At 36.1% G+C, this 12,989-nt stretch overlaps 1 protein-coding gene across 1 annotated transcript in view; it reads left to right on the top strand.

The window, feature by feature from the left end:
* Positions 1–12,989, top strand: part of THSD7A (thrombospondin type 1 domain containing 7A) — a 266,296-nt gene that overhangs the window by 222,044 nt on the left and 31,263 nt on the right. Inside the window, exons 14-15 of the mRNA XM_059843888.1 lie at positions 69–263; positions 2,622–2,885. Coding sequence (XP_059699871.1) covers positions 69–263; positions 2,622–2,885 — 459 coding nt within the window. The remainder of the gene's footprint in view (positions 1–68; positions 264–2,621; positions 2,886–12,989) is intronic.

Here is a 12,989-nt window from a genome sequence, read left to right as displayed (position 1 = left end):
GAGACATTTATTAAAAGAAAAAAAAAAAAAAAAAAGGTGAATTAGACTCCATCTCTTTTTGCTTCCAGCAATTACTTGTCGCAGACAAGACGGAGGACAAGCTGACATCAGTGAGTGCCTTAAATACTCTGGCCCATTACCACCCTTAACACAGATGTGCCAGATTCCCTGCCAAGACGACTGTCAGTTTACCAACTGGTCAAAATTTTCTCCCTGTAATGGGGACTGTGGAGGAGTCAGGACAAGGAAACGCACTCTTGTTGGTAAGAGTATCAAGCAAAATAATGCTTCTTTTATTTATTATTGATAATGTTTTGTTTAAAACCTGAGGACTTCAGAGGTTCCTTTTGACAAGTGTTACAGTGGCAGAAAGCAGATCCAGTGTCATGCTCTGTATAGTGCTGGCGGAACAATACCCAGGAGTAGGAACTCGTGCCATATGTCAGAAACTCTTGATATGGGTGAGTGGCTAGAGAGAAGATGGGAGAGCATAGAAGAATACATTTTTCCCCTAAATATAGTGCATATAGTAAGGGGTTTTTTTTGTTCTGTTGGGGTTTTTTGTGGTACTTTTTTATTTTTTCTTTGTGGGGTTTTTTTTTGACAGACAAGGCAGCAATCATCTCACTTTAGCAGGATCAGATGTTAACCCAGTTGTCTTCTTCTTCCCACACCTGGACTCAACTAAAGCAGGCTTCCTTCTCTCATGGTGTTCTTTGGTGCATTTAGAGCTACTATGGCAGCTGAGTGTGTTTCAGCATTTTACTATAGACCACCATTTTCAGCCTTAAGCTTTGGCTTACCTCTTTTGAAAATAGCTGCAGTCTTGAATGTCAGATTTATGATTAAGCCAGTCCTTTCTTTGGCTGAATATTTCCTCTCCCAGTTCTTTCTTTTGCCATTCTTCATTGTCTACATCCAGCACCACAAACCACATGAGGCAATACACTGGCTAGTTTTTTGCCTTATTTCTTGAGATAAGTAAAAATGCTCTTTTTTTGTGTCCCAGGAAGGCTCTTTAAGTTTTATTTAGCAGAATAAAAAGATTTACCAGTGATGACCTTGCCACAAACTTGTCCTAGTCTGGACACTGTTCCACTTTGAAACATTTTTTTCTTCAACTCCTTTTTAGACTATTGTTTGCTAGTTTTGGTGGTTTTCTTCATTATTTTTTCTTCTGCATAAAGTGAAAAAAAATGCCCTGCCTCTAAATTATAATTGAAACCTCAAGAGTGAGGCTTGGCCTCTGTCACAGCACTCTTTGCCAATTAGTCTGTATTGTCTGTGGTGCAGGAAAGCTTGCTAAGGGGGGTGCCCATTAGCAGGCTCAGAAAGAATGTGATAGGATCCAAACCCTATCCCTGTCTCCGTCCCCCTGTAAATCAGAAGACCAGTGGAAAATGAATAATTCATGATCTTCAAGAAGCCTCACTGTGACTGTCTAATAATTCCGGTAAGCTTTATGTCAGGTTTGCTTCCACAAGGGAAAAAATGAACAAAACTGACTAACAGTATTTTTCCTTATTTTAAAAACAGAGAAGGAAAGTACATATTCTTCCTACCACAATATTAACACTTTGTGATGCTTCCTGTCCTCATTTAAGTTACCCCTTCAAACTTGTTAACTCTGTGATATGTGCTGGGGTGTATTCTCTGTGGCAATGTGTTACCCAGACTAATTCATAGTACTTGACTTGGAATAAATTCATAATTATTCCTGGTAAATACTTCCAGAGGAGAAGCATACATTTAGTGTCATCAAAAGAATGGGAAACTTTTCTCCAGGTACCCATTTTCTATTTTACTATTCTAAATGAATACAATTGCAAATACAAGAAGTAAGGCTGCTGCAATGTCCAGTGCCTTGTTTTGAATTGCAAGGAAAATGCTACAGAATATTACATTTACAGTATTATCTAAGTAACAGCTACTAAAATACTACTTAGTAACAACCACTACTTTTGCAAAGACTACTGCATTAATTTATATAAACTGGAATGGAAAGGAAAACTAAGTAAACTTTACCAAAGAGAAGGTTTAAATATATTGAGTGGATGGCTATGCTCTAGTTCAAGAAAGAAAGCAAGAACAGTACTGGATGGAAACAAATTCAAAGGAGCTTATTCTATTAGAGGGAAAGGATGGTAATTATGAACAAATGTATGATAACAGGGGATTAAAGAATTTTGACATTTTGGAGGAAGGTGCTAGTGTAGCAAAGATGCGTGTTGCTCCCTTCTTGTCTTCTTTCAACTTGAAAAAAATTGATCCAGATAGAAATATTTTTATTGAACTGCACACTGTTGATGAAATAGCAGGAAAAGAGTGTATTTGTTTAACTGCTAACTTTCTCAAACTTTACTCCTGAAACATTTTTATCCAAATTAAATGTAAACTACATCGTCCTTTTAAAAAATAAATTGCCTTTATGCAAATTGTAGGTATCCACTTCTTTGGAAATCCAGTTCAATAATTATTAATTTAATAAAGATTAATGTAATAGGTGTTAGATGTATGTATGTATGTAGTCCCAAGCACTTGTTACAGAAGCCTAAATTAATTTTTTGGGAGATGAGCTGTAAACTGACACAAACTTGCTAATAACTATTTCTTCTTTCTAGGAAAAAGTAAGAAAAAGGACAAATGTAGAAATTCTCAGTTGTATCCTCTGATTGAGAATCAGTTTTGCCCGTGTGACAAGTACAGCGCTCAGCCTGTGGGAAACTGGTCAGACTGTATTTTACCAGAGGGTAAGATGGAAGTGTTGCTGGGAATGAAGGTACAAGGAGATGTTAAGGAATGTGGACAAGGCTATCGCTACCAGGCCATGGCGTGCTATGACCAAAACAATCGACTTGTGGAAACATCACGATGCAACAGCCATGGTATTTACAAACCTATTTTCTTTCATCTGTTTACTTACGTGCTTTAGTTAAGTTTAACATGATATATGTACAAATAGAATTAGCAGATTAATGTTTATTGGGTAGGCTGCCTTTTATCCCAAGATACCTTCAAACCTAGCATGGTTTTGCTGACTTTTAAAGTCATGAAATTAAATAAAATCAGGGTAACCTACTAACTAGGTATTTTACTTGAAAAAAATTAATACCTTGTTATTTTTCCTGAAAACTGTAGCTGGAAATTTGAGAATAAAGCCATTTAGAAGGGGCAAATTAAAACAAAATAAACAAACAGAGGACTATTTTGGAAAGGCTGAAATGATTTCCACAGATTCTTTAGACAGCTTTAAAAATTAAATAGCCTTATCTCTACCATTTGCTCTTCAGCACCTTCACTAACTGGCATGAATTGACCTGAGTTCAACAGCACACAGCATTTTTCTCTGTGTAAATCTGTCATGTGTAAAACTAGGAGGGTTAAAGACTTTATATTCTTTGTATTTAGATTGCTCCAGGAAGGAGCAATTTTCCTTCCTAAAGGGGATGCATGTGTAGCATTAGGATCAAAACTGGCAGTTTCTGGTTTTCAGTGAGCCAGGAGTGTGCTAATTGACATCAGTGGAGTTTTTGTCTTCATTTTTTTCCTGCTTGCAAACTTGTATCTGAGCAATTGGTATGAAAAGCTGGGTGTTGGTGCTGTTAAAAGGTCAATATAAGCTTAATTCACATATGGGTTCTACTTTCTAATGTTCAATTAAGATAACAGAAATTTCATTTATTTACTTGGATATATTTAAAATAGCTAATCAAAGAGATTGAATTAAATAAGACAATTTTAATTTGCGCTATTAATTCTTATTTAGAGATATGATAAACTAGAAATTCAATGTATCAAGTCAAGGGGTTAGCATATGCTATGTCAGAAATTCATCACTTTCCAGCATTAAGTTCAGAATGACCTTTGAAAAGTGGAAAATTGTAAAAGAACTTCAGTGTGTAAGAAAGTAGGGGAAGTGATGGCCCATTGCCAATCAATTTTCAATGACTTGAAGAATGTGCACTGCCAGCTTTTGTGTCGGAAAAAAAAAGGAAAGAAACTGTTTGTCCAAGAGCATATTGTTGGTGTTGTATGTGGTAAGTAACATGCTGCTGCTAGGAACAACTTTTTGTGTAGAACAAGTATGGATGTAGCTGCTTTCAAGCCCTGGCAGTGCATTTTGAGGTGCAATTCCATTGCAGGAATCAAAGAAATAGAAGAGGAATAAAAAAGTACTAAAAAAGTGTATTCTAAACCATCATCGTTTACCCTGATATAATTCTCTCTTCATGATAGTAATTTCTGATCCAATAGATTTTATCAGGGAATGTGGCCTACATTCACAGTGACCACAATGAATAATAATCCAGTGGAAAAGCTGCTAACAATGTGTTACTGTTATTCCTGCTATAGCCAAGGCTACTGTTTATATGCTATTAGCACTCACAGGCACCCATCCAAAACCACAATATAGCAATGCTTTGTTGTGCTCTTTCTTTCTCAAGTTCCATCCTTTGTTTTTGGGGTTTTTTTTGTCACAGGAGACTTGAAGTCTCTTTTAGCTTTGTAAAATGGAAGTTTTTTCTTGTCATTACTGTATTTATTGTAGGTTGGGAAGCCTGAAATCTTTGTTTTTAGGTGTTGTTTTCTTTCGAATTCTTTCTTTCTAGTTCAGTTCACTAAGATGTCTGATTCCTTGATATTCCACTTCACCACCCTCACACCCCTCCTGTCGCTGTTTTCTCATCAGTTCCATCTGAGAGGGAGTGTACACATTAACTTGGTCCATGCTGTAATGTGTGAGCAGATGAAGCTTGGAATTCATGTTGAACTAATCCTGTATTCCTTCTACTTTCCTAAAATTGTTTGATGGGAGTTTCATGTACACAGGGAATGAAGACTCTAACATGATTTTGGTGATAAAGGTGTAAACTGATGCTAATGAATACATCACTAAATTTATTATTTCCTTTCCAGTAGATCCTCTGTTATTGATAGGCATTGTACATACAAATAGCGTAGGCTTACATAAAGCTTACCTAATTTATTGTTTGCCTTCAGCATTTTTCCAGGTTTAGCATATTTTTGAAAATACAAGGGAGCTAGAGCAAATTATATAGCTTTTTCAATCTAATTTCAGTATATGTTTACTGCTTTTTCTGAATAACTATTTTGTATTCATGGATTGTATTCTGATGATTTGTTTTATTTTTTGCAATGTGTACAAACTTCTGCTTTGCCAGTTAAATCTTATTATATATTTTCCCAGTGCTTATTTATGATGCTTTTCTTGTTATTCTCATGCTCTTGTTGTGTGACGGTTCTTCAGTTTGGCATCTTCTCTAGGTTTTAGTATGCTCTTTGTTTTGGTTTGGTTTTACTTTGGTTGGTTTTTTTGTTGTTGTTTGGGGTTTTTTTAGTTTTGTTTTGTTTTCTTTAAGAACAAACATAAAAGCTAGATGATGCCAAATCAACAAGGGCCTTCTGTAGTATCACAATAGTACCTCACCTGCTAGAAAATTAAAAGTGCCTTGTAGCTTCCCATCAATCTGCATTTGGCTTTTCAAGCAGAACTTGACAGGACACAATGTATTATAAAATAATTTATAAAATAATTATAAAATAACCCAAGCCTGCTTGGGTTATTTTATAAATTTTAACAGAGGATCTTATTTTCCTACAGCAATGATTTTTCACTGGATTTTTCACTAATTTTTTTAACTGATCTAAAGTGTCATCAGTTTTTTCTTCTATGTTACCTGTTTTACTCTTAGTTCCTGTGGGTCTCTTATTTATTTTCCAAGTAATATGTAATTGCAATTTTTATAGGATATGATTTGGCCAATTAGCTTGTACTAGGAGGGAAAATAAGACCAACATTTAAGGGAAGATATTTCCAGTCTGGTATCCTACTAGAGCTTTTGTTGTCTTCTCACACTGTGAAATCCTGAAATGGGAAATGGAGATAATTGAACTTCTTCAGCTGTGACAACAACCTCTAAATCTGACAGGAGGGAAAAACTGCGTCCAAGCTGATGTTATTAATACATCATGAGATATGTTTTGTGATATACTCAAATAACACAAAAAACTCAAATAGTGAGACTTTCAAAAGTTTTGTGTAAATATTACCACGTAAAGTTACAAAGCCATGAACAGGTCGGTGTTGCAAGCCATGTTGTTTTGAGAGGAAGAAATGAGAAGATAGACCTGCTCTGCTGTGCCAAAAAATTCATTAGCTGGTTTTTTTGCAAAATGTTGCTTGCTTATCATCACGATTTGGTTATTTATTCAGAAAAGACAAAGAAAACAGAGTCAGAAGAATAAATACTTTCTTTCCTGCATGGCACATCTCGTGCTCAAAAGATTTAAGAAGAGTTAACTAGCAGACTGTTTCACAGCCACCAAGGACCTAAAGGACAGATGGGACACAAGGGCCACCCTAAATTAGTATACCCATCTGAGAATTCTTGTGATAATTTTTGAAATTTTGGGCGCAGTCATAAAATCCCAAGTGCAAACAAGTTTCTCAAGAAGACAGGAGGGACTGTAAAAGAAAAGGCAAAATATAGTTAAATAACTGTATTGGTACTGCTAGGTTAGAACTGTGGGAAGAAGAGAGCAGAAGTACTTCTGCAGAGGTTTCTTAGCTTTCTGTAGCTTAACAGGGGCTTCAAAAAAAAAAATCCCAAAGAAACAGTTTTAAGTAGACTTAAGTTTCAGCTGCAGGGAGACAAGGTGGTTTGTTTTTTCCTTACTTTCTTTTTTTATCTGTGTTATATATGCCAAATATTTTGACTTAAATTTTCAGAATATTTTGTTTCTCATTTAAGTTAAATTTGTTGTTAAGAAAGTTTACACTATTCAGCAGCCATTTGAAGTATTCTGCCATGGATATTTTCATCCATTCCAGTTCTGCAGAGTGTGGGCAAGAGCTAAAAAGCTTCCAGATGTCACCAGGTGTGGGAGCATCAGCTAAAAGGGGTAACTGAGCTGCTCTTTACCTGTTTCCCTTAGTGGAAGACACATAAATTGCCCTTTCTCTGCTTCCTGGTTTTCAATTCTACATAGATAATTTTGTTGGAGAAATATATTAACTTATTTTGTTAATCAAATGTGAGAGGATTTTTTTCTCCACTAGAAAAGCTGCAGTTGTTTTTCATAGCTTTATCCCTGCCATGAGTAGTGTACTAGAGCTCTGTGGATAATGACATGTGTCTGCCAACAATCTGTTTCCATGTATTTGTCAAAAAAATTGAGATTCTCTTCATTGTTCCTTTAAATTGTACCTTGGAATTTTCATGACAAAAAAAACCCAAAAGCAAGCCACTGCCACGCTTATGAACTAAACTATTTGCTCTTCAGTGTTCAGTTTTTCTCCACCATATATCAATTATGAATCATGACCCACATAAGCTGAGTGGTGGTTGTGTTTGTGTGTGCCTACTGAAGGCAAACAGAGTAGCATGGCAGACAGATGCAGCATTTTTATATAGGTCGTATTACTCTGCTTAATTCATGTCCGTTTACTGTTAAGACCTTAGGCACAGTCAAGCAGTCAGGATAGTTTGTCTGCTGCCTTATTAGTGTGAGATTATTTCCCCCTTCAGCATTAATTAAATGAGATGCATTGATTTGTGCTGACTCTACAAAGCCCTCTGTGGCTACAAGGCTTATGTGGAGGATTAGAGAGGAATATCTGCATATCAGTGAATACTTTTGCAACAGCTGCTAGGAGTATCAATAGAAATGGAGGAATTTTTTATTTAATTGCTTATATGTGCAATAAAATAAAATCTTGTATGGTATAACGGAGTCTATATAGTCCAAGATGTCTGTCACAGCTTGCTTTATCCACTTTTATTAGGATTTTTAGATGTGGCTTTTTCACTCTCGATAGTCTAACCTGAAGCAATGCAAATTTATGCAGAAAACAAAATCAGTGTTAAAATTTAATTGGGACTTTCTGTTGAATGTTTATTCAAAAGTAAATATATTTCCCTTTGGAAATTCTAATCTAGTATGGTAGTAAGCCTAGATTCTCAAATTGTTATTAAAACATTTTACTGTTTCATAGCCTATATATTTTCTCATATTTTTAAAAATATATATGTATATCTATGTCATGTGTTCTCTAGCAATATGTTACCTCTTGCCCTGCACCAGAAGTCCTACCTTAGGCCTCTGAATTCTGGTACCTTTACGTCTGCCTTGTCAACAGGATATCAGTCTTAAAGCAGTCATCCATCAATCCAAAGAGCTGCAGTTAGTTCACCAGAGGAAGAATTACTGATGCAGGATATAGTTAAGCATGAACAATTGCTCTCAGATTTTGAGCCTTTGAAGGGTAATCCTGAAAAAAAATGGAAGAAATCTTTTGGTGTTCAATATAACTTTCCATGGATCAGCAGAAATATGAATAGTCTCTAGAAACACATATCTTCTGATACAAATGAAATGCAAATAGTTGTGTATTTCTTTGTCCCAGAAGATGAGATCCATGAACTTTGTATATTCTGGGGAAAAAAAAAAAATCTGTGAGAACAACATAAACCATTTTTTTCTTTGAAACACAGCATGAGGTTTAGTCATGAAAGTAGGAGCATAATTCTGTCAGTCCTAGGGACAAAAGAGTTCTGTAAACATCTTGTGAGATGTTTATGTTTGCACCCTTCAACTGGAGTCGTCGGTCTGCTCCTACACATTGCACATGCAGTTTGTGGGGAAAAGTCTTGTATCCACCTACTTATCCTGCTTGGTCATTAGAGAAAGTGTGAAGTCCATTAAAGTTCTCCCTTATAAATTATCCATCTCATCTGTTAATTACTTTGCTCTAGGAGTCCAGATTTTATAGCCAATTAGCAACGGGACAGTAAACTTTTCCCTTTTACTAATGAGTTCAGTTCATGCTCCTAGTGGTTCAAAGCCATTTGTTAAATTGTGGTTCAGTAATCTTTAATGACAGAATAGCCATGTTCTCACTCATAGCAGACAACTGCCCACTTCACAGCCTTATAGGAGCTGAAATAACTGAGAAACTACTGCCCTGGGAGCAGGCCCTTAGATATAGGCAACTCTTTCCAACACTTCTCTGGACCATGCAGGGCTGTACCCTGTACCACAGCACACCACGGTCCCATCTCTCCAACATCCCTTAGATGTTGTGAGGAGAAGGAAATGATGCTGTGGAACACTTCAGTCAGGATGAGAAACAGCAGGCAAAAAGTGAACTGCTGATGTCCAGAGAACATATCTTCAGCCCTTAAAGTGTTTGCCTTCTATTTAATTGTCCCTCCTTCATCTTCTCAGCTCTTCTTCATAGAAATTTCACTGCTCTCATTCTTCTCTCTGCCATTATCTTGGTAATCACCTTGGTAATTTCTTGCTTCTTTGAACCTCAAAGCTCTGGTATGACTTTTGGTGCAATTATATTAGCAACCAGCCTGTGTGGTATAACTGGGTGACATTCCACCATAGAGATGTTTCCCACACACTAGAGGCTCGTTTCTGTAATAAGGTAACACACACACAGGGTTGGTCTAACACAAGCAGCACCTTTTCAAGGGTGATTTGATCAAACTGAAAATAATACTGAAAGTTTAAAAATGGCTCCTTCACATCCTTTTTGTGTCAGAAACTATGTATCTGCATCACCAGTCTCATTTGCATGTAGTATTTCTGGTGACTTCATTTCAATATTTTTCTATATAACAACATTCTGTCTTCTCACTTGCTAAAATGTTTGCAGTGTGAACAGTTTACAAGTAAAACCATCTGAAATTTAACAAAAGCAACAGCAACAACAACCAAGTCTAAACTTTTCAAAGTTCCTTAACATCTGCTTTCTTGGATTTGAGGGAGGATTGCTATGAATTTACAGAGATCATCCTTAATCACCCTAAAAGATATGCTGACTTCATACACAAAGAAAGGTATCTGAGGTGACAACGAAGCCAGAGAAGCTTTTCCTGAAAAGTACCATTTGATAGGTAGTAAGTGGAGTGGAACAAGTAATTTTCAACAAGTAATTTATTTTTTTAATTCACTCTTCTTTCTTGACTAAAGTGATATCTGTAAGCAATTTGAAGTGTGCTTCCTCCTCAGCTCTAAGGGAGTCCAGTAGAATAGCTAAATGTTAAATTGTTCTGCTGAGCAAAATACTGAGGCCCCTGAGAGGAAATATATGCCAAAGGATAAATATGCCAAAAACTTTTTGATGCCAGATATAACAAGGTCATCTTCATTCTGCATACTAATTACATGTAGAATAGAAATCAGAGAGCACAATGTTTGCATTTCTTCCCTTTGTCCTCTGTTTTGATTTGTGAGAACATTCTTCATTACATTTCACTCTCTGGCCAGAGAATGCCAGCATAAGCTCTTGAGAGCATTTTGTTCTGTTTGTGCTTCACCAAGATATTACTTTTGGCAGGATGTTTATTTCTTTTCTCCTCTTTTTTTGTTTCCATATAGTGTCTCCTTACAATTCTCTTGACTTTATGTTCTGAGCCATTTATTTCCTCTTCCCTCTCACTGTCTTTTCTTACCCTTTCCTCTATTCCTCCTTAGTCCCTCTTGTTTTGCATTTCCTCTGTTGTTTTGAATTCTGACTCTTTGCCATGAAAAGTAACTTCATAGAATTGTATCCTGAGTTGGCAGGGATCCACGAGGATCACAGAGTCCATCTCCTGGCCCTGCAGAGGATGCCCCAAGAGTCACACCACGTACCTAGAGCATTGTCCAAATGCTTCTTGAACTCTGTCAAGCTTCGTGCTGTGAACACTTCCCTGGGGAGCCTGTTCCAGTGCCCAAACACCCTCTGTGTAAAGAACATTTTTCTAATACATAATCTAGTCTTTGTGTTCTTAGATATAGGCAAAAATTATTTATTTTCTTTTCCATCAGTTTGGAGAAGCTGTGAAATTCCTTTGTGGACCCCCTTAACAGTGTTAGTATACCAGTGCTTAGGAGTTTCTTTAATGCTTGTCTTGTATCTTACAAAAGAATAAGTGTTTTTCTCTCTGCTCTCCAAAAATGCTCCACACTTCCAGAATCTCCAAGTGATCCTACGTTGTTAGAGCTCCTTTTTGGTGCTTTCATTGATTGACTCCATTCTTGTTCTCTTCTTAACAATGTCTTTTCCATTCTTCTTGTTCAGCTCCTTAACTTTCATATGTGGAGTTTGGGTCTTGACGCTTTTCTGAGGAAATAGGAAAGAGGGAGGGGAGAGCATCATAGGCCAGATATCATGAAGATGGCACAGAAAGAGCTGTATGGTGAACAAAAGCCATTCCATGAAGCTTGCAGGATTAAGGAGCCAGTATAAGATTGTAATTCAGTATTTTTCCATTATAGTGTGGATAGTGTCACGGGGACCGCTGCAAAATATGTTAACATAACAGCAGGTTGCAGTTTTCCATGCTATAACTCTTAATAAGACTCTATAGCTGTAGTAGGAAGCTGTTTTGCCTTTTTTGCATTCCATGATTAGGCAGTTCTAGTGGCTGACTTCAATGTTGATATTTCATGGATAGTATAAAGGTTGCTCCAGTGATATGGTTTCATTGGCTAATTTATGGAATCACTTGAAATAGAGCTCAGGGTAATTAAAATGTTACCTGGAAATGACATGTAGTATAATGTATTTGATACAACTTCTGTCTGCAATATTCTAAATATGTTGTTAAACTTTTTGCCCTTGATTGGATGAATTGAAGGGAAATGAAACAAAATAATTTCTAGTTTGTTAATTATTTTAGTTTAGTATATTCCACACGGGCTCCTTTAGGTAGGCTATGAATTGTTTTCAAAGTCCCAAAATACCATGGTATCCTGGAGAAGATTTTGGCAAAGACTGGGAAGATCCCTTTGAGAGTTACTGAGACAATCTCAAAGGTCTATGGACCTTAAAATAAAGTCTTCCTGAAGCAGCCTGTACTAATTCAGGCTACATGTTTAAGGATGTACAATATATTTAAAACAATTTAAATTTGGGGTTTTCAGTCCTTAATTACCAGAGATAAAAATTTCACAAATGGTAAATGGCATAACTGTGTTATAGTAGAAAGATTTCTCCAGAAACACAATATTTAGAAGTTATGTTGAAAGTAAAAGCAGCATTTCAGAATCACAAGAAATTTCATAGAGCAATGAAATCTTCACTTGGTTCTATTAGATAATAAATATCACTAAACATTTCTTGCTTGAAGAGAATTGTTTCTTTTACCTTGCTTTGGTTATTTTCCATTTTCATTCAGTAGCTTCCTGATTGTGTGAGTACATTGTTTTGTATAGCACCTGAGAGGACTTGTTGAAAGCTCATTTCTGGTGCAAGTACAGACTTTGGTATTTATGCAATCAAACTTCAGTGCAGGATGGAGCTCTGAAATAGGGTGCATCAGATTTCTAGGAGTCAGAGATGTCAGGTAAGGTGAAATGTAATCAATTTTGCATCTACTTCTGCAGGGAAATCTGTGTCAGCACCTCTCATATGCAGGGATGTGATCCTGAAAAATTTATTTTGTCTAGCACAGTGTCCCCTTCATGCACTTTCACTGAACTGGTTGCTCAAATAGCAACAGATATTTAATGAATATGCTTGTATTCAAGGTAATAGTATTCTAGTCATTTTAAGGAAGACACGTTTGGTGAGCAGTAGTTTCATAGTGCTAAAGTCCAGGATATTCTCTTTATATTTATTTAAATATTTAACACTTCTAAACAAAGTAAAACCATACAAAATAAAAACACCATCTGAATTTGACCATAAAATACTATAAATGCTAATGTATGGCGTTTTTTAAAAATATTTTCTTTATCTAAAACAAATTAACTATATCTAAACCAACAAATTAACTAGAAATAGGTATATAGGATTGAAATCTAAGTGGTTTGATTCTTTACAGACCTTGAGATTGGTTGTTATTGGTTCCTTTTAGAAGAGACAGAACAACTTTACATAGAAGCATAGGCTAAAAACAGTTCAACTCTGATGAAAAGATTGATCCCCTTCAAATTTAAAAAAACTCCATATATCTGACAAACAGTTG

Source organism: Haemorhous mexicanus, chromosome 1, assembly GCF_027477595.1.
Source record: "Haemorhous mexicanus isolate bHaeMex1 chromosome 1, bHaeMex1.pri, whole genome shotgun sequence".
Taxonomy (NCBI): domain Eukaryota; kingdom Metazoa; phylum Chordata; class Aves; order Passeriformes; family Fringillidae; genus Haemorhous; species Haemorhous mexicanus.
Note: the sequence above shows the minus strand (reverse complement) of the source record. Positions and strands in the feature narration are given on the sequence as shown.